Here is a 21,606-nt window from a genome sequence, read left to right as displayed (position 1 = left end):
TTTGTGTACGCAATTATATTATACTTTTTAGTTCCCGAAGTAATCAGATAAATAGTTCTCTAAACGAAGATAACTTTTCGTTTTGCATTGCAAAAGTATAATATAGCAGGGTACGAGTATTTTTAAATACACGTAGATAACAATAGGTACCTACGCAAATTTTAACGAAATATAATTGCTTCTTTTCGCCATTCGCGGTTTTACGTTGTTATTATTATACCTACCTACTCGTATACCTACTTATGCCTTTTTACACGTACACGTAGGAATAGTCTAGTCTTATATAAGAAAAGTTTAGTTCAACAAGACAGCTCGAGCGAGTTTAAATTTCAAAATGACACACTAAAAGCTAATTTGAAAATGATGAGAATTTTAGTGTGCTTTGGGCCGTATAAAGTCAACTTCTCATTAGCATCTTTACTTCTGCTGTGTATACTTATACTTTTGCCTATCATTACATGGCAAGATAAACGCGCACGATAAACATTTTAAAGTTAAACAAGCGGGAAATCTCGAATAAAATGTTCTTCGGAGCAATTCAGCGTTTCTTCTACAACAAATCTACTACGTTTCCAGTTGAGCATTTTCTCGCAGCATTCGACTCTCATCGAGTATACGAAAAAAGCTAGAGTAGCTCGCAAAACGTGCTAGAGGTATTTCGTTGTTGCAATTTTCCGAAACCAATTTATGTAAATAAATGCTGCGAAAAAAAAGCACAACGTAGAACCATTATTCGTATAACGTGGTGTAATATTTCTCTCACCACCGCAACAATAAAGCATATCTGAACATCAAAGAGACGTTAATTTGCTTTTCGACGCTATTCAAGTTATGAACGAGAACGTCGAGGAACTGAGGAAGAGGAGTTAATTTCGACATCTTGCTCCGGCGATGAATATTATCGTTGTATCTACCGACGATGAAATTATATCTGAACCAGAATATGGCGAGAAGGTATTATTTTTTTTTTGTACTGGATCGACGATAGTTTTACTTCTGCTACGGTGGTGCGATTTGCATTTCGGTATCTGCCAAAAAGAGAAAAAGAAAATTATTTCAATGGTTGTGGTAAAGTGAGAAGAGATTACAACGGGATGAAAAAGTGAGCAAAGTAGAACATTGGATCAATTACGAAGGTGTCGTTTTTTTCTAATTTGAATTAGAGGTGAGATTTTTAGTGTCTCAATTATGGGGACATCCTAAGAAACATTTTAAAGCAAACTTGCCCAAAAAAAAGTTGGCCTTACTTACAAAATGGCGGCCATTTTGATTGACAGGTCAGCCGAAATCGCAGATTTTGCGTTCCAACATAGGACTTGCACGGAATTTTTCAAACCTTACAAGTGTAGATCGAAAGATCATGCAAAATTTTATCACCTGTCAAAATTTCAAGTGCTGAAGTGCGTTTTTCGATTTTTGGCGAATTTTTGAAAATCCAATTCAGGCCAAAAATGAGGGAAAAAATGAAAATTTTACCAAATTGACCAAGAAAACTGAAATTTGGGATATACCCTATTTTCGATATGCCAAATCGATTGGAAACGGTTTCAACCCGTTTTGAGTAGTTCTGGAGACTCCAGCAGATTTTTGAAACTCGAAATTCCCACAAAATGCCATCAAATTGGAGTTGTTAAGCTGAAATCTATTCTAAAAACTAATTTCAATACGCTACGAAGTACTGCAGGTGAATTTCAAATCATTTTAGAGCCTCCAGCGACTTTTTTAAAAATTACTGGAGCCTCCAGAAGATTTTTGAAACTCGAAATTCCCACAAAATATTATTAAATGGAGTTGGAAAGCCGGAATTCATTCTGCAAACTGATTTCAATACGCTACGAAGTTGACTGCTGGTGGATTTCAAGTCGTTTTGGAGCCTCCAGCAGATTTTTGAAACTTGAAATTCCCACAAAATATCAATAAATGGAGTTGGAAACCCGAAATTCATTCTGCAAACTGATTTCAATACGCTACGAAGTTGACTGCTGGTGAATTTCAAGTCGTTTTGGAGCCTCCAGCGACTTTTTGAAAATTCCTGAATCCTCCAGAAGATTTTTGAAACTCGAAATTCCCACAAAATATTATTAAATGGAGTTGGAAAGCTGAAATTCATTCTGCAAACTAATTTCAGTACGGTACGAAGTTGACTGCTGGTGGATTTCAAGTCGTTTTGGAGCCTCCAGCGACTTTTCTGAAAATTACTGGAGCCTCCAGCAGATTTTTGAAACTCGAAACTCCCACAAAATATCATTAAATGGAGTTGGAAAGCCGAAACAATTTCAGTACGCTACGAAGTTGACTGCTGGTGAATTTCAAGTCGTTTTGGAGCCTCCAGCGACTTTTTGAAAATTCCTGAATCCTCCAGAAGATTTTTGAAACTCGAAATTCCCACAAAATATTATTAAATGGAGTTGGAAAGCCGAAATTCATTCTGCAAACTGATTTCAATACGCTACGAAGTTGACTGCTGGTGGATTTCAAGTCGTTCTGGAGCCTCCAGCGACTTTTTTGAAAATTACTGGAGTCTCCAGCAGATTTTTGAAACTCGAAATTCCCACAAAATATTATTAAATGAAGTTGGAAAGCCGAAATTCATTCTGCAAACTAATTTCAGTACGCTACGAAGTTGACTGCTGGTGGATTTCAAGTCGTTTTGGAGCCTCCAGCGACTTTTCTGAAAATTACTGGAGCCTCCAGCAGATTTTTGAAACTCGAAATTCCCACAAAATATCATTAAATGGAGTTGGAAAGCCGAAACAATTTCAGTACGCTACGAAGTTGACTGCTGATGAATTTCAAGTCGTTTTGGAGCCTCCAGCGACTTTTTGAAAATTCCTGAATCCTCCAGAAGATTTTTGAAACTCGAAATTCCCACAAAATATCATTAAATGGAGTTGGAAAGCCGAAATTCATTCTGCAAACTAATTTCAGTACGCTACGAAGTTGACTGCTGGTGGATTTCAAGTCGTTTTGGAGCCTCCAGCGACTTTTTGAAAATTCCTGAAGCCTCCAGTAGATTTTTAAAACTTTAAATTTTTACAAAATTTCATCAAATGGAGATGGAAAGCTGAAATTTACTCTACGCTCCAAATTTTAACACCCTCTGAAGGCGACTTCAGGTGGGTTCAAGTCATTTTAGAGCATCCAGCGACTTTTTTGAAAATTACTGGAGCCTCTAGTAGATTTTTGAAACTTGAAATTCCTGCAAGATTAATGTATCAAATGGAGTTGGCAAACTGAAATTTACTTCGCAGACTACATGGTGGTTTCAAATGGTTTTGAAGCGTCCAGCTACTTTTAGGAAATTTCAATTTTCCAAAAAAACGCCACACAAACTTTTAAAAAGTCGCTGGAGGCTCCAAAACGACCTGAAATCCACCAGCACTCAACTTCATAGCGTAAGTATATTGAAATTAGTTTGCAGAATGAATTTCGGGCTTTCCATTCTATTTAATGATATTTTGTCGGAATTTCGAGTTTTAAAAATCTGCTGGAGACTCCAGTAATTTTCAAAAAAGTCGGTGTAGGCTCTAAAATGACTTAAAATTCACCTGCAGTACTTCGTAGCGTATTCAGTTTGATGAAATTTTGGAGAAATTCAAAGTTTCAAAAATCTGCTGGAGGCTCCAGTAATTTTCAAAACAGTCGCTGGTGGCTCCAGAACGACTTGAAATCCACCAGCAGTCAACTTCGTAGCGTATTGAAATCAGTTTGCAGAATGAATTTCGGCTTTCCAACTCCATTTAATAATATTTTGTGGGAATTTCGAGTTTCAAAAATCTTCTAGAGGATTCAGGAATTCTCAAAAAGTCGCTGGAGGCTCCAAAATGATTTGAAATTCACCTGCAGTACTTCGTAGCGTATTGAAATTAGTTTTTAGAATAGATTTGAGCTTAACAAGTCCAATTTGATGGAATTTTGTGGGAATTTCGAGTTTAAAAAATCTGCTGGAGCCTCCAGAACTGCTCAAAACGGGTTGAAACCGTTTCCAATCAACTTGGCATATCGAAAGTAGGGTATATCTCAAATTTCAGCGTTCTTGGTCAATTTGGTAAAATTTTCATTTTTTCCCTCATTTTTGGCCTAAATTGGATTTTCAAAAATTCGCCAAAAATCACTTTAGCACTTGAAATTTTGACAGGTGATAAATTTTTGCATGATCTTTCGATCTGCCTTTGTAAGGTTTGAAAAATTTCGTGCAAGTCCTATGTTGGAACGCAAAATCTGCGATTTCGGCTGACCTGTCAATCAGAATGGCCGCCATTTTGTGAGTAAGACCAACTTTTTTTGGGCAAGTTTGCTCTAAAATGTTCCTTAGGATGTCCCCTTTAAGAAAAAAGTTGTCTCGGAGGATCGGCGGGGGGGGGGTGCAATTACTCCTATTGTCATATGCCGGACTATTATTGATCAATGTATAAGTAGGTAGGTATTTTGGACATATTTATGAATTAATCTACGAATAACGAACACAAATCGAGCAAACATTTCTAAACATACGCTGCGCCGCTGGAAAAAAAATTATTACTGCAGAGAATAGATAAAATTTTCTGCAAATATGGTTTCGAGTTAAACGTTCGCAAATTTCTCGACAACTTTAGCCATTTAAAGTTTTCAAGAGTATCACGTACGTTTTTAGTCTGGTAATTTCGATAAACTTCTTTTAATGCCAAAAGTATTACTATATTACGTGTAAGAGCAAGAGCCCAACAACAAAGTACAACATCCTGCACATACACATGCTAAGACAAGAGAGGACTGTACCGGCACCGACGAACGTAATATTTTTTTATCTAAAAAAGAGTGAAAAAAAAACAGTACCAGGATAACTGGAAATATATCGTTATTTACTGCTGTTTATTTCCGTTCGGTTATTTTTTTTCTCAGTTTTATCAAGATTAATGTAAGTTTTGTTTTTCTGCACGTTGTCGAGATTAATGCCGAATAAAGAGACTTGTTTTCACATTTTTTTCAGTCAACGTGAAATGAAGTAGATACAAGAAGTTCTTGGCACTTAAAAAGGATTTCCCTAAATTTATTGCCGCCGTTTAAAAAAAAAAGCTGCAGTAAACGAGATACTTACATCAAAAGTATAAAACTTTTTACATTGTTGTCGACTCATGCTGCAGCAATATCAACACGCCTTTACGATACTCATCCACTTCAATGTTGCTAAAATCGTAGGCCTCACGCAGGCTCTTCGACGAGAATAAGGGAACTGGGAAGGGAACACGGTGGCAATTAAATAGTGTAATTAATGATCTTGTTTTATCGTCTTCTTTCGATCTTCAAACCATGCGCAGCGTTTGATATCTTCATCTTGATGGTTTTTATTTCACACGCTCGTTTCATGCCTTCGCGTTTTAGGTAAAAGTTTCCAATGAATAATCTGCGATCAAATACCTACCCTACCTAGCTAGGTAAACGCAACGGTGGAATTATTTGAAATCGTAAATCGTCCCGGTATGCCTAAAAATATTCGTTTTTCGTTCCTTGTGCGATTTCACCCTCTTGTTTAGAATACGTAATTTGAAGCGAATGGGCGTTCCGTGATTTCACCTTTATACGAGTTTAATGTTCTAAAAACGCTGCAATTACGACTGTTCTTTTTTTCTTTACTTCGAACGACTTTGTTTATCTGAAAAAATTACCCATATTAAAGTTTGAACATTTCTTCAAACAAATCTTACTACATAATACATATAATAAGGGAAGCATTTGAGCAGATACTCTCAGGTTTAAACAAAACCAAGCTAGAATGAAAGAGCATGTTCTAAAACCTCCATAAATCCAAATTTTAAATAGGTACTTAAAGTTGATTTTTGAATTTTTGAAAATTTGAAAAATTCACAAAAATGGTTTTAATGGCGATTTTCTTCAAACTTTTTCATGAAATAAATTTTTTTGAGCAAAGTGAACCAAAGAGGCATAAAAATTGAGTCCACAGAAATTCAAAAGTGACCTCACGATTCATCAAAATGGGCTAAAATTTCACGAAAAATTCAGATATTCCAACGAAACTTTTTTTTGAGTGTTTTTGAAGAATTTTAAGCCAAAAATTGAGCCTAGATCTTCGATATGTTTTAAAGAGGTGTTATACAACCTACAAAAATAGGTTGAAATTCCACTGTAGCAATTTAAAACAGTAATCCAGTGGGCTGCTTTTCTATGAGTTTGCGCTATCTCTTGAAAACGATTTACAATAGGTAGGTAATAAATTCGAACGTACATTTACGCGATGACCATGTAACCATATCTGTAATTTTTGTACGCATTTTACAAGACACATAATCTCACGATCAAAGAGAGTGAATTTTTTCTGATGGTCTTTAAAAGCAATTGAGACAAATAGTATGATTTGTTTCTCTTCTTTATCCATGTAAAAGAGAACTCCGTTCATATCATCATTTGAGAGTTTTGTATCGAGAAATAATTCTCACTCTTTTGGAGCTTGCTGAAGTTTAAAATCTTTGCGAAATTCAGCTTTTAATTTTTCAAAAGCATTTTGCTGGACTTCTGTCCATTTGACTGGTACATAGAAATTCAAATATTTCAACAAAAATGTTTTTTTGAGCAGTTTTGAAGAATTTTGAGCCAAAAATTGAGTCCTGATTCTTGGGATTTTGAAAAACATGTGAAGTAATCTATCAAAATGGGTTGAAAGAAATTTTGACAGAAAATCAAAAATTGATATCAAAACTTGTTTTGAACGTTTTTGCAGCATTTTTTGTTCCCATTCTCATATATCCCAAGGCACATTCTTTAAAAATCCTGAAAATCATGATTCAGCACAAAATCCTAAAAAAAATGTTCAAAAAACATAATTAACTTATTTGAATTACCGAGATATTTTTACGAAAATGTTTTTTGAGCATTTCTGAAGAATTCAGACCCCAAATTCTTTGAAATGAGTCAAAATTTTGACAGAAAATCAAAAATTCAATTCAAAACTTATTTTGACCATTTTTACAAATTTAAAGACTAAAAATGGGGCCATGATTTTCGGCATTTTCAAAAAAACGTACCAGGAGACTTATCAAAATGGCAGTGCTGTGAGAACGAACGAAAACGGGAACGGGAACGCCTAAAGAACGCTACTTTTTAAATTTCCTTCAAAGAACGAACGGACAATCACACAAATCTTCTTGAAGAACGTTCTTACTCAAGAACGGGGAGAATAAAATTGCGAGAACGGAACGGGAACGGGAACGGAGTGCTAATTTGGCGTTCTCAGATGTTCTTTCAGGGTCTTCTAATTACCTCCCAAAATTCTGAAAAATAGGGAAAAATAAGCTTTTTCCACAAACTTTTAGTTGTTTTATGGTACAATTGAAGAAAATGAAAAAATTTCCACCAAAAATTGCTTGGCTTGTACCACAGAACACTATTGAGAACGGGAACGGGAACACAGGAACGTGAATTCTGGAAATTTTTTTGAGAACGAGAATGGGAACGGGAACTCTTCTGCTTATGGAGCAGAAGAACTAGGAACAGGATCAAGGTGTTGCATTTGGGAACAATAAGGAACAAAGAACGGCGTTCTTTATAGTGAGAACGAAGAACGGGAACGGGAACGAGCACTTCCGCGTTCTCACAGCACTGCAAAATGGGTTAAAATTTTGGTACAAAATCGAAAATTTCCATTAAAACTTTTTTTGAGCATTTTCGAAGATTTTTGAACCCAAAATGAGAGTCATGATTTTTGAGACTTTTGAAAAAGGTGTCATGCGACAACATATCAAAATAGCTTAAGATTTCACAATAAATTCAAACATTTCAACGTTGAAGAATTTGTAGCCAAAAATAGTGTTCTATGCAACCAATGGTTAAAATTTCGGGTAAGAAAATCAAAATTTTCTATCATAACTTTTTCGCATTTTCACTCACTCTTAAAAAATTTTGAGCTTGAAATTGTGTCGCGATTTTCGAGATGTTTCAAAAAGGTATCATATAACAAATTAAAATGATTACCTAATAATTTTTTACAGAAAATCAAAAAATTGGTTTCAAAACTTTTTTTTGGGCATTTTTGAAGAATTTTGAACCCAAAATTGAATCTTGATCTTTAAAATCTCTGAAATAAATTCATGCAAACCTATCAGAATGGGTTAAAATTTTGTTTTTGAAGATTTTTGAATTTGAAATTAGGTTTTGATCTTCTGAATTTTTGAAAAAGTATCATGAGATCTATCAAAATGAGTTAAAATTTCAGGTTAAAAATCAAACATTATTCCCAAAATTTTGTTGAGCACTTTTGAATTTTTTAAACCCAAGATTAAATTATTATTCTGAGGGGTTGGGGGGGGGGGTCAAAAAAGAGTCACGCTTCCTATCATAATAACTGTTGAAATTTCGCAAGAAATTCAAAATATTTCAACAAAAATGTTTTTTGAGAATTTTTACAGAATTTTAAGCCCAAAATTTGGTCGTGAAATTTTGTATGAAATCCTAATATTTCAACGAAAGTGCATATAAAGCATTTATAGAGAATTTTTGGGCCAAAATTAGGCCATGATTTTCACTTTTCAGGATTTGTAACAAGGTTGTCACGTGACCAATCAGTGCGGTTGAAATTTTGACAGAAAATCAACAATTATTTTGAGCATTTCTGAAAAATGTTTACCTCAAAATTTGGTCATGATTTTTGAGATTCCTTCTCGACATTTTCGATAAGGTCAAAGGTCTCATGTGGCTCATAAAAATGGATTAAACTTTCGTGAGAAATTCAAATATTTTACCAAAAATGTTTTTTGGACACCTGAGAGGATTTTTATGCTCAAATTTCAATCTCCATTTATGAGATTTTTGAAAAATTGTCAGACAAATGAGTTGAAATTTTGGTAGAAAACCAAATACCAGATCCAAATACATTCGTTGGAGCACTTTTGATGAATTTTGAGCCCAAAATAGGAGCCTGATCTTTGAAATTTTTGAAAAAGTGTCCATGCAAAAGTGAACCAATGTGAATAATTACATCAATTTTACTCCCACACATCAAAAATGACTAGTTTAGGGCCATTCTTGAGTCTTCAATACGTTTTCAAATCTCTTCAGAATTTCTCTACAAGTTTCAAATCACTCTTGAAAGGACCAAAAATGAACTTCAGGACCGATTACTTGGGTGGGTGCTTACTGGGCACTCTCCCTTGGCCCTTTTTTGCATTTTCAAAATTTTCAAAAATTCTCCACGAGGGTTTCAGAACCTGCTTTTTGCATCTACTTTGGTTTCATTAAAATCGGAGGATAAAATTCAGAGCATGGTGGTGCATCCAGGATTCAATCAAATGCAGAAGCACGATCAACGATAAAATTGAGTGGCTAAAATACAGTGATAGGTACATCAGACTATCAAAAAGGAGTGAAACACACTAAAAATGTCTTATTTCGAAGTATAGATGCACAATTTTCAATAACAACAGCTATAACAGGGATTTCTTTAGAAGCTCTTATAATATGTAACCCTTCTCGTGCACCACTGATCATAAGACTGAAAGAAAATCGCTAAACAAAATTAAATTACTTCTATCTTTTTGATTAAATCAACGAAAAGTAATATCCGCAGGAAGCATTACCTACAGCTATATTCTCAATCTCAACGACTTTCTGTTCATCTTTCTCCTCTTCTTCTTCTGCTTCAGCTTCATCTTTCTACACTCAAGGTAGCTGTTACTGTACACTATACAAGAATAGGTAGCTAGTCTAACACCGCCGTTGTACGAGCTGCTGCGAAAATATAGCGAGAGGGTTGTTTAATGATGCAAACTTATAGCAGCATTGTCTTTTATTATGCTTATCGTTATCACCTCGCAATGCATCAGTTTACGACCGTTTCACTTCACTAATTTGCATTCGAGTGGAAACAGATAACACGGTGTAGGTAACGTGAATCTACGATTATGAGCGTAGAATTTGACGTTCCTTCGTCGTTGTCGTTGCCCTGAACTGAACCAGAAAACAGACACCAGACACGAAAGGGTGGCGAGGGCGGTTCGGGGAAGATGATTTTTAGTGTGCTACCATCTCTGCAGCAGCGTCTTCTTCTTCTCTCGTACCTAATCAAGTTATCTCTTTGAAATGCGTTTTCTCTTCTTCTTATCAAAAGGTACAACGATGAGATGGGAATTCGTCGACAATGTATGTGTATGCTTGTACAACGATGAGGTACAACCGTGATATTTATGAGATAGATATGTAGCTCTTTTGATCTCTTGCGGCCACGATATTCTCTTATATACGTAGGTAAACTGAAACCACAAAGGTACAAATGTTACGAAATTATACGCTCTTTTAATAATTATGATAGCGATAATAAATTCTACAGCTACTTCATCGTATAATACCTACCTTTATTCATGTAACCAAACATATCTCTGTGATTTTTTTTTTCTTTCGAGAAGACTCAACTCAGCATACCAAAAACACGAGTTATATCTAGGGAAATTAATACGAGAGTGTGCTCGTTGCGCTCGAGCTCACAAACTTTTCGTAGAGCATCGGCTGCAGTGCAGTGCAGTGCATCGTTGAGAAACAAGAAGCTATAATAATTAAATAGATTTAAAAACGTCTCGTTAATTGATTACACGACTAGCACATAAAATTACTTAAGAGTATTACATCGTAGAGAGAAAAAGAGGAAACACGTCCAAGATAATGGTGTTTGGAGCACGTACCGACAAACGGCGCTCAACACGTATTTGGTTACCCTTTTTGAAGAGAAAAAATCAACACGTTCGCCGCCATACAATTCGGAATTGGAAATGTAAACGCGGCGCGGATGACCTTTGATAGTCGCCTCTTAACGGTATAATATTCTCGTCTTGATGGCACCGAAATAGACAGCTTTGGCAAATGAAGCGTCGCTGAAAGGGTTTCATCGTGATTTCTGTGGGGGAAAAGGCAAAAAACAAATATAAATTGTAAAAAAAAATCTAAACCAACTGAAAAGTACATCTCTAGACATAGACGATAAATTCCAGCATTTTAAAGTCATTTAGGGGAAACTCCAATAATGACACAAAATTAAAAATTGTTGAAAAAACTCAAAAATCTGAGATTTAGAAGTCGAAACTTCCAAAACGTATGTCAAGAAAATATTTTGAACTTACATGGACAATATTTTAACCTGCAATATCGGTTTGGAAACGTCCTAGCAACCAACCCAAAATCAAAAATCACTTTTTTGTGACTGAATAGGGGTCAGAGGAAGGAGTCGAAAAGTCGAAATATTTTCAATAATCCTTAGTTTGTTTATTTTTCACCTTTTCTACCTCTTCATCCCCTCCTAAATATTCGAAGATCACAAATTTCGAGTCAACGTCATCCCATTTCGAATCCCTTCAATATGACGGTAAAATTTCTCTAAAATAATCTAGGTACTTTATATTGGCGAAGTTTTATAAAGAGAATGAATAAATGAAGATTCAAAATCAATAATCAAAATTTGGTATCCATAAAGCTGTACTTTCACTGCGAAATACTCAATTTTTCATGATGAATATAAAAGTTGAAGGCTGTTGAAATACTAACTAAAAATACATAAATTGGAAATTTGATCAAAATTTGAGAAAAAATTCAAAAGTGAAGTGACATATTAATTTGAAAGTGCTCCAGGCTCGTAATCAACCCCGCCCCCCCTCCTCCAAAAAAAAGTAATTTTGGTAACCAAAAAATCTCAAAAAGTAACCAAAAAGTGACAAAGCGCGAGAAAAACATTTTCATGTGGAAAAAAATCACCAAAAAAAGCAAAACTTCACAAACTGAAATGTTCTGGTTTTCAATTTTAAGCAGTTAATCAAATATTCTGAAACTTTTTAATACAAAAGCGAGACGTTTAGGCGGTTTTTGGCTAAAAAGTGAGCAATTTTTGCAATTTTTGGGAAAAACGTCAATTTTTGGCAAAAAAAAAATAAAATAAAAAAATAAGACTGAGAATTTTAACAAAAAAAAGAGCTTTTAGAATTTAGATTTTTGAAGAATTTTTGTATTGTTTTCAAAAAAAAAACCGACAATTTTTAGCTTTTTTGTAAAGAGCGAGAATTTTTGACAATTTTTCTAAAGAAACACGACTTCGGCGCGATCAAAAGTAGTACTTTTTAGAGAATATTGACAAGAAAGTCATACCTATACTTTTTGACAATTTCTGGCAGAAAGCGGGACGTTCGGACCATTTTTGAGGAAATAAAAGAACAAAATTTTCAGCAATTTTGCTAAAAAATGAGAATTTTTGTCAAAAAGCAATAATTTGACTATTTCTTCGGACAATTTTAGCAAAAAGCAGAATTTTTTTTTGAAAATAACAAACCAAGCAACAAAATTATTTTTTTTCGCAAATTTTTTCGAAAAACACAACTTTTGTTTGCATTTTGTACTAAGGTAAAAAAAATGAGACCTAATATTGTTATAATTTTTTAGCATTTTTAGCTAGAAAAAGCAAGATTTTTATTTCTAAAAAGCTAAAATTTTAGATAAAAAACCAAAACTTTTGAACAATTTTTGAAAAAAAGTTAGATTTTCTTCCAAAAAAAAACGACAAGTTGTAGTAATTTTGCTAAAAATGAGGTTTTTGTCAATTATTGTTAAAAACGCGAACATTTTTTGACAATTTTTGGTAAAAGTTACGACATTTTGGCAATTTACCAGCAAAAAATGATCCTTTTCTAAAATTTTTGTTAAAAAGCGAATTTTTTTCAATTTCTAGGTCCAAAAAACAAAATTTTTAGGTATTGTTTTGGCAAAAAGCAACATTTTGAAATTTGGAGTCATTTTTAGAAAAAAAATTGTGTGACTTTCTAGAATGTTTAACGAAAAAATCATAATTTTTAGCTAGAGACGAGACCATTTTGACAATTTTGACAAAAAGTTGGATTTTTGCTATTTTTGGCAGAAAGCTAGATTTTGACAATTTTAGCAAGAGTCAGGGCCTGTAACCGTAACGCTGAAAATTCAGTGTATTGATACAATTGGTATTTTTTCCTGTTTAATGATGCATAAAAAAAATTTCAATATTTGCAAAAAAAAAACAAGTTTGAAAACCAAAAGTCACTTTTAGTAACCCTATTTTCTGAATTTTCCATCCCCCTCTCACCAAAGCCCTAAACATGTTCGATATTTCAAAAAAAAAAAAAAAAAAAAAATGTATTCACTCATTTTTTTTTACGCATAATGACCCTTCAACGACCCAACGACCCCCTGTCTTTCTCCAATTCAAAAAAAAAACACACATAAAAATACGCGATTTGTAATAATTTTAGATATGATCTTTCAATGTGCTCCTTCCAACTTTCAAATTTTGAAAAAAAAGTAAGCACGAAAAATTGCAAAAATATTATGTGACAAATCCGTTCCTATCAATTTCAGGGTCTCAGTATGTTCTAAAACCGACTGAATTTTTCAGACAAGTCATCTTTACAAGAAAAGAATCCCTGCAGTTGGCACAAAAACTCTCGAACTGGAAAAAAATAATCTAAAGAGGACCCCATAAGCAAAATTTCAGGAACTAAAATTCATTTTTCTGATGAATTTTTAAAATTCAAATTTAATGACATATTTTTTCAAAAAAAAAAAAAAAAAAAAAAAAATAGGTCTTAACATAGAAGATTGAAATTTTGAAATTTGATTTGTATCTAATACCAACTCCTCGAGTCGATTGGTGACAATTTCGAACTGTTCTAGAGGCTTCAGCAGATTTTTGGATTCTCCAGTTTTCGAAAAAAATGCACTCGAAAAAATTTTGGATTTGAACCAGCACAATAAGATTTTAAAAATATGTATCTGAATCGACAGAAAGGGTCACAAAGATGATAAATCCAAGTTCACAGATGCTAAATTTCATTCTCACCCTATTTACAGTTTTTTTTTTTCAAAACTGGAGAATCCAAAAATCCGCTGTAGGCTCCAGAACAGCTCGAAACCATTACAAATCGACTCGAGAAGTTGGTGTTAAGGTACAAACCAAATTCCAGCCTTTTTTATGCCAATTTTATCAAATTTTGATTTTTTCAAAAAATTGACCAAATTTTAATTTTTTTAAAATTTGACCAAATTTTAATTTTTCAAAAATTTGCAATTTGTAAAATTAATTTCAGCCTCTGAAGTTTTTCTTCATCGTGTAGTTCTGAGTCATCTTTATACATTCATCTTCTTCGTCCAATTCGGATACTTCGCCTTCTCCTCCCTGTAGTGACAGAAAATAAGAATTAGCATCACTATACTCGACATTTTTTCACAATTCCAGATTGGTAGCTATACAGAAAAAATACATTCAATATCACCAAAACCTTATTTATTAAGAGTTTCTTATACCCCCTTCCTCCACATCCACCTAAAAAAATCCACCAAATTCCAAACTCTAAACAAAAAAGAGCACTTCCATAATATCCCCACTGAAATCGCTCATACGTTCACTCAACTTTGTCCACCTCTCCATATAGGTACCTAAGTTGAACCTACCAAAAAATAAATCAAACCACGTTCCAAGTTTCCTACTTCCTTCACACGTGTAACGGCTCGGTTACTTCGTCATAATATATACCTAAGTATAAAAACAAAACAAACCAAACCGTATCGAAACACACGGCAAGGGCAAGTTTTTCGTCATTTTTGGCAAAAACTCTCTCTAGAGATGAGGAAAAAAAACGGATACTCGGTAAATAACGATATCGAGATTCGCCGGACTCGTGCAGAGTCTACACGAATGAAAAAAAAAAGTGATTTCTTTCTCGAAAGGAAACAGAATCATTTTATTTGGGGGTAAAGAAGGAAGCTGTGTAGCTGATGCCAGGCAGCAGAAGAGGCAGACAAAGGAGAAAGTATAGAACAAAACCAACTTTTCAGTCGTGTTTATCAGAATCGCAGACAAAATAGTACGTATAGAGAAAAGTTATATATACCGGACCGGTGTACGAGTATATGCCATGGCATGGCATAGTGTATCGTTGTCTTGTATGTGTTGTGAAGACGACGACGACGACGACGCAGCGCCGTGAGAGAAAGAAAATAATAAAACCCATCCGGCATGGAATTGCCAAAGTAAACCCATCGCTATATTTACCAGCAAGCAAACGAAACGTAGCCCAGAGAGCAGAGACGTTAAAGAAAATCTCCCCTGTGCTGGGTCCCTTCTCCAAACATTGCGAGCTTCCTACAAGCTATTAAATTCTTCCATTTGGAATTATACTCTTCGAGATATTCGTTTGCCTTCAATTTACCGTTCCATTGCACTTGTTAGCGCTTTTATATCTACCTTTAGAGCGAACGTCTCGTCGTCTTTGCTCTTCTGCTCCCAATCGCAGCGTGGTCGTTGTTGTTGTTGATGTTGATGCTTCTGTAATACGAGTAGGTACCTACAACTACGCAAGTTCATTTGCCACGACGACGACGAAAGAGGATGAGGAAAACTCGAGTCGAGTTCTTCGGTCTGGAAAAAGTGGAAACGAGCACACAGATATTTAATACGAGAGCATAAGTTAAAAAAGTAAGATTAAATTTGAAAAAAGAAAATAAGAAAAAAGAAATAATAAAATAAATATCTAATATTTGAGACGAGCAGACGACGACGAAAAAAAATACACACAGAATATTATACGATTTATTCGTACGATTAAGCTCGAGGGAATTTTACTTTGCGAAGTTGGCGCGCGTTAAATGCAATTTATTTAAAAATCTAATTTTCTTTTTCAACCCAGAAAAGAATCCTCTACACCACGCCACAAGAAAGGGGGAGGGCTACACACGTAATCGACAACTCATATTAAAACTAACACCGTATTACGTCCTACCCAACCCAACCCTTCTACGCGAACTCTTTCTTCGTCTTCGGTTTTCGTCGTATTTTCACTATAACAAGCTTTTGACAATTTAATAAAAAGTAAAATACGAAAATAAGAGAGAAAAAAAACACCTCTATCTCCATATGCATAGTACACGTCGAGTTGTACTTGGAAATTGCGTTTTTACACTATAAAACTATAATATGTAAAATATATTACTGCAAAGAGCTATAGCGAACACGTTGAGCTTTTTGTTTCCATTTACTGTATACGTCGTCGAGGCGGCGACATAAAGATCGAGAAGTCGTCGTCGGCGTCGTGTATAAAACGTCGTACTAGACATCGTCGAATAATGGAGTATTTTAATTTTTAATTTTCCAGTTTTACGAGATGACTTCAAAGCTCAACCGAAAAATACGCAAACGGCCATCGGTGGAACGACGATATTAGAATGCGGTGCGCCAAAAGGTCAACCGGAACCTGTGATATTTTGGAAAAAAGACAACGATGTTCTTAATATCGATAATACAAGAAGGTAAGCTAAGCTCTCTTACGTGCTATGTAGTTTAATAATAAAAAAAAAAAAAAAAAAAAAAAAATGAAAGCAAAAGGAGAAAAAATATACAGTAAAGCTTCGACGTTTTCCTTTTCCTTTTTTTTTTTTTTTTTACTCGCTAATACGAGGTTGCAAAAGTAGAAAGTAGGTACCTTTTTTTAAAAGAAAAAAAAAAAAGATTCACTACTCGAAGGTACGAAATTGAAGTTTGTAATATGAGTAAAGTCCAATAGGTACTTGGGAGATTTTTTTTTTTATTAAATTAAGATAATTTGATTCCCTTTGGGCCGTCGAGATTTTGCCTAATTTCGAGTACCTTCGATACCTTCATACACGAATATTGAATTAAAAAGGTTAGAGCCCCAAGCCTAAATGTATTGTTTCAAGAATCTGACTATACGAACATTGCTGCATTCCTTTCTCAAATTGAAAAGCTGCTTTCATTATGTTGTGTTGTATCGTGAACATTTTAGAATCGAATTAAATCAACGTTATCCGATGGATTATTGATTAAAATCACGAGAAAATTTTTAAAAAAAGGCTTTTACGCCATATCAACATTTTAGGAATGGGAACTGGGCCAGAAGCGGGTAGGTAAGACAGCGGTGGGAGGGGGATTTTCCCAAGTAGTACTTTTTCTCATTATTTATAATGGGTTTAAGTTGCTCATGGTATACAGCGAAATATTGACCTTTCAAACACATATTTTTCTGTTTATTTAAAATGAAGAAATGGAGCTTATGTGTTCCAAATATTACTTTCTGAGCTATCGATGTTTATTTTAGGAATTGGGACACCAAAACCAAAAATATGTAACAATCGATGTGTCACTTCACCTTTAAATTATTTTGTTTTAATTTCGATCAAATTACAGACCCTCGAACTTCTCAAGTAAGTAGAGATCACATTTTGAAAATTAGTTTGCTGAAAAAGAGATAAAAAAAAATCTTCTTATAAACTGTAATTTTTTCAAATTTTCAAGGGGATGTTTTTTTGCATTTATTATAAAAAGTTATTTTTTTCAGTTTTCAACATCGAATTTTTCATGATCTTAAATCCAATATCTTAAAAACCCACAAACGGATCGGTTCAAAAGTTAAAAAAATTTGAGTGAAATCGGAGGACTATTTTCCTTTTCAATTCGAAGCATTTTTTTTTTTAGAAAAAATTGGATCTTAAAAAATAAGTACCTACATTTTTTCCAATGATGTCGCAATAAGACTGGAATACAAATTTTCAAGTATCTCAGAAAGCACATATTGGAATATTGGGGAATTTTATTGAAAAACTCGAATCCCAAAAAATGGGTCTTTAAATCTGATTTCAAATTTTTCGAATGTGACTTTAAATTATGGTCTTTCAAATAATAACAAATCATTGAAATTTTTCATCAATTTATGTAGTTTTTGGATCATTTTGGAAAATTTAAAACTCTGAGAGGCCTTCAATTTTACATTAGGGCTGTTTCAATCTACTTGGGAGCCTGCTTCATCATCATTCGTTCCCATGCTATGGTAAAAAAAGAAAATCATCAAGATTAGTGACTCATCAGTGACTGAGAGAATTTCATTTGTGCAATTTTATCGATATTTCATATTCCGTACAATTTTCAATTGACAGACAATTTTATCAATTTTTCCGTTATTTTTTACGAAATTATTTTAAGTTTTAATTAACTTTTAAATGAATTTTGGAATGATTTTTTTTATCAATTTTCTCGTCATTTTAAAAATTTTCAAGTTGATTTTCTGTACCTAAATTCAAGATTTTTCTAATGACATTCAGACGAAAAATTAATTGTTTTTTCGTCATTTTGTCAACATTTCGTGACAACAACATTCAAAATGGTTTCACATAAAATTGAATATTATTTTTTTGATAAAGTTAGGCAATTTCTACAAAATTTTAATTTCTACATTTTCATCCTACTTTCTTATTTTTTTTGTTGTAAATTTGAGGTTATTTGGTTGATATTTTGCGCACATTTGATTTGACACAAGTGATGATAATTTTGATGATTTTCAACTCATTTCCAACGTTTTGAAAATTTGAAAATTGATTTTTTGATTTCTACTGAAAAAAATCGATTATTGATTTTGAAAAAACGTCGATTTTCAATTTTGATTTTAAGACAAAATGTGAATACTCTTTTGTATTTGGGAGGGGGGAGGAGGGTGCAGGGTCCAAAAATGGAAACTTCCTAAAAACGAATTCAGGGAATGCTTTGAAATAGCATGCCAAATTTCAGTCCTCCAGATCAATGGGAGGGAAGGGGGACGAGGCAGAGGCGGATTCACTATTTACATGTCCATAGCTTGGAAGAAATAAACGGTAAGTAATTTCGTAAAAAATAACGGAAAAATTGTTAAAATATTTTGTCAATTAAAAGTTGCATAAATTGTAAGAAAATGTACAACTTCTACCTACTTTTTTAAATCTAATTTTTTCCATTAAAAAAAAAAAATCAGGCCAAGCATATTGATAACTTCAACTGTAAATGAAAATATTTCTTCTGATTTCACTCAAATTTTTCAAATATGTAGTTTCAAATTAGGTAGGTACAGTGTTGCCATTTTGGCATAATTAATTATGCTAAATTTAGCATAAATCAAGTTCATTTATCATTGAGATTTTCCATGATTTTCAAATCTAGCATTTAGCATAATGGTTCGCATAATTCCTTTTCATAAATTTTTATCCTAAAAGACGTAAAAGTTGACAAAAAATGGCACATAGGGATCAATTCGTCCGCGAATGATACACTAAAAATTATTCAATTTGTTCACGAATGATTCATCAAAAATTGAGTGAATAAATTGATTCGTTCGCGAACGAGTCACTCATACGATCATACGAATGGATTCGTTCGCGAATGATTCATCAAAAAAATAAAATTGAGTAAATGAATCAATTCGTTCACGAACGAGTCACTTATACGAATCAATTCGTTCGCGAATAATTTATCAAAACTTGAGTAAATGAATCGATTCGTTCGCGAATGATTCAGTAACTATTGATCAAGTCGTTCGCGAATGATTCACCTAGAAATCAATCAATTTGTTCAGTCGCCAATCGTTCGTAAATGATTCAGTGATTCTATTCGATTGTAAACAGATCAATTGCTGTACAAGTGTTTCAAAAAATGCGAATCAATTCGTTCGTAAAATATTTTTATTTAGAGAAAAGTTGGTCTTCTCACGCTAAACGCGTGAGTGTTTTTTTTTTATCCTAAAAGACGTAAGAGTTGGCAAAAAATGGCATGATAATAGCTATTTTTTAAACATAGACTCATAATGAATCTAACATAATTCAGCATAAATTTTTCTTCAATCTAGCATTGAACAAAAATTGCATCTGGCAACACCGATTAGGTACCAGGATTTCCGTGCCATCTGCCAACTCTTCGAGGGAACGATTGAAGGGGGAAGGAAGGAGGGAGGGGGTTAGAGCCTGTAATTTTCAATTTTTCACGGATTGGCGATTTTTTTTTTTTTGAAAAATTGACAAAACTCGACTGATGGCTTATTTCTCAAGAATTTAAATAACTTTTGAGCTGATTCGTTTGTGGGCTAGGTAACTGGGATTTTAAATAAATTAAATTGAAGATTATTTAAATTCAATGCTAAAAACCGAAAAAAACTCATAGTTGAACTTTCACTTGAAAGTTCAATAATAAATGGAAAAGTTGAAGACAATCCCTTGAAAATTTGAAAAAATTACATCTTAGAAAAAGACTTTTTTAAATCATTTTTTAGCAAACTAATTTTCAAAATGCGATCTCAACACACCTGACAAGGGAACCTCTTGAGGTGTCTGCCTCCGATTTGAACGGGACCGCGATCTTTGGGAAGAGCATGGTCTAAAACCCCCAAATCCAAATTTTCAGCTGTCCAAGTTCATTTTTCGAATTTTGGCGAATTTTTGAAAATTCAAAATTGACTGTTTTTGGCGATTTATGTTTTTTTAAAAAAAAGTACGCACTTGACCAATAAAAATGGTCAAAATAAGTCCCAAAACTAATATTAATTCCCCAAATCCAAATTTCACCATTTCCAGCCATTATGGAGCCTCCAGCGCGATTTTTGAATTTCTCCAGAATTTTGAATTTGCACCAGAAGGCGTGAATATGCAATTGGGCAACTCAAATGTGGATAAACTCGTTAAACAGATCGAGTATAACACACAGCTCGATTTTTAGCTGCCAAACTTCATATTCACGCCTTCTGGAGCAAATTCAAAATTCTGGAGAAATTGAAAAATAGCGCTGGAGCCTCCAGAATGGCTGGAAATGGCGGAACTCGGCCTCAGGGGGTTTGTTGTGTTCGAAATACAGCGATTCGCGCAAATTTCAAAAATTTCCTCGCAAATGGAAAACTTTTGATTTTTTTGGATTTCATATTCGAAAAAAACTGGTCAAAAAACCACTCTTGAGGTGTCCGCCCCAAAACCGACTCAAATGTGGATAAATTCGTTAAACAGATCGAGTATAACACACAACTCGATTTTTAGCTGCCCAATTGCATATTCACGCCTTCTGGAGAAAAATTCAAAATTCTGGAGAAATTTAAAAATAGCGCTGGAGGCTTCAGAATGGCTGGAAATGGTGAAATTTGGATTTGGGGAATTAATATTAGTTTTGGGACTTATTTTGACCATTTATATTGGTCAAGTACGTACTTTTTAAAAAAAAGCATAAATCGCCAAAAACAGTCAGTTTTGAATTTTCAAAAATTCGCCAAAATTCGAAAAATGAACTTGGGAAGCTGAAAATTTGGATTTGGGGGTTTTAGAACATGCTCTTTCCAAAAATCGCGGTCCCGTTCAAATCGGAGGCGGACACCTCAAGAGGTTCCCTTGTGAGGAGTACAAGGGTCCATAATGTGATCGAAATTGAAACAAAAAAATTTAGTGATGAGACGATGAGACATACTTAAATCCATTGTTACTAATTTTAAGGTGCTGAGGTCAAATATTTACTTTTTTTTTTGATCTGATCCTTTCGAACCCCCTTCCTACCCTCCCAGCAGGCTCCAATCATGATCAATTTTTGGAAAAAATAAAAAAATAACATATTTAAGCCATATTGTTGGCGAGTTGAAATATTTGATTATTATTTTTTAAAACGACCATTAACGCCTCCCTTCCTCTAAAATTTTTAGAAAAAAAAATTAATTAAATTTGGAGAGAAAAGTCGATTTTTAACAACTGAAGAGCGATGATTCGATTTATCACTTGTTAATTTTTTATATGTAGGTACATGTTCTTTCATTGCCCTTCTAGATTACAATA

General features: G+C 33.9%; 1 protein-coding gene across 1 annotated transcript in view; it reads left to right on the top strand.

Moving 5' to 3' along the window:
- Positions 1 to 21,606, top strand: part of LOC135837960 (roundabout homolog 2-like) — a 638,803-nt gene that overhangs the window by 595,181 nt on the left and 22,016 nt on the right. Inside the window, exon 3 of the mRNA XM_065353404.1 lies at positions 16,143 to 16,296. Within this exon, the coding sequence (XP_065209476.1) occupies positions 16,143 to 16,296 (154 nt within the window). The remainder of the gene's footprint in view (positions 1 to 16,142; positions 16,297 to 21,606) is intronic.

This window comes from Planococcus citri, chromosome 2 (assembly GCF_950023065.1).
Source record: "Planococcus citri chromosome 2, ihPlaCitr1.1, whole genome shotgun sequence".
Lineage (NCBI taxonomy): Eukaryota > Metazoa > Arthropoda > Insecta > Hemiptera > Pseudococcidae > Planococcus > Planococcus citri.
Note: the sequence above shows the minus strand (reverse complement) of the source record. Positions and strands in the feature narration are given on the sequence as shown.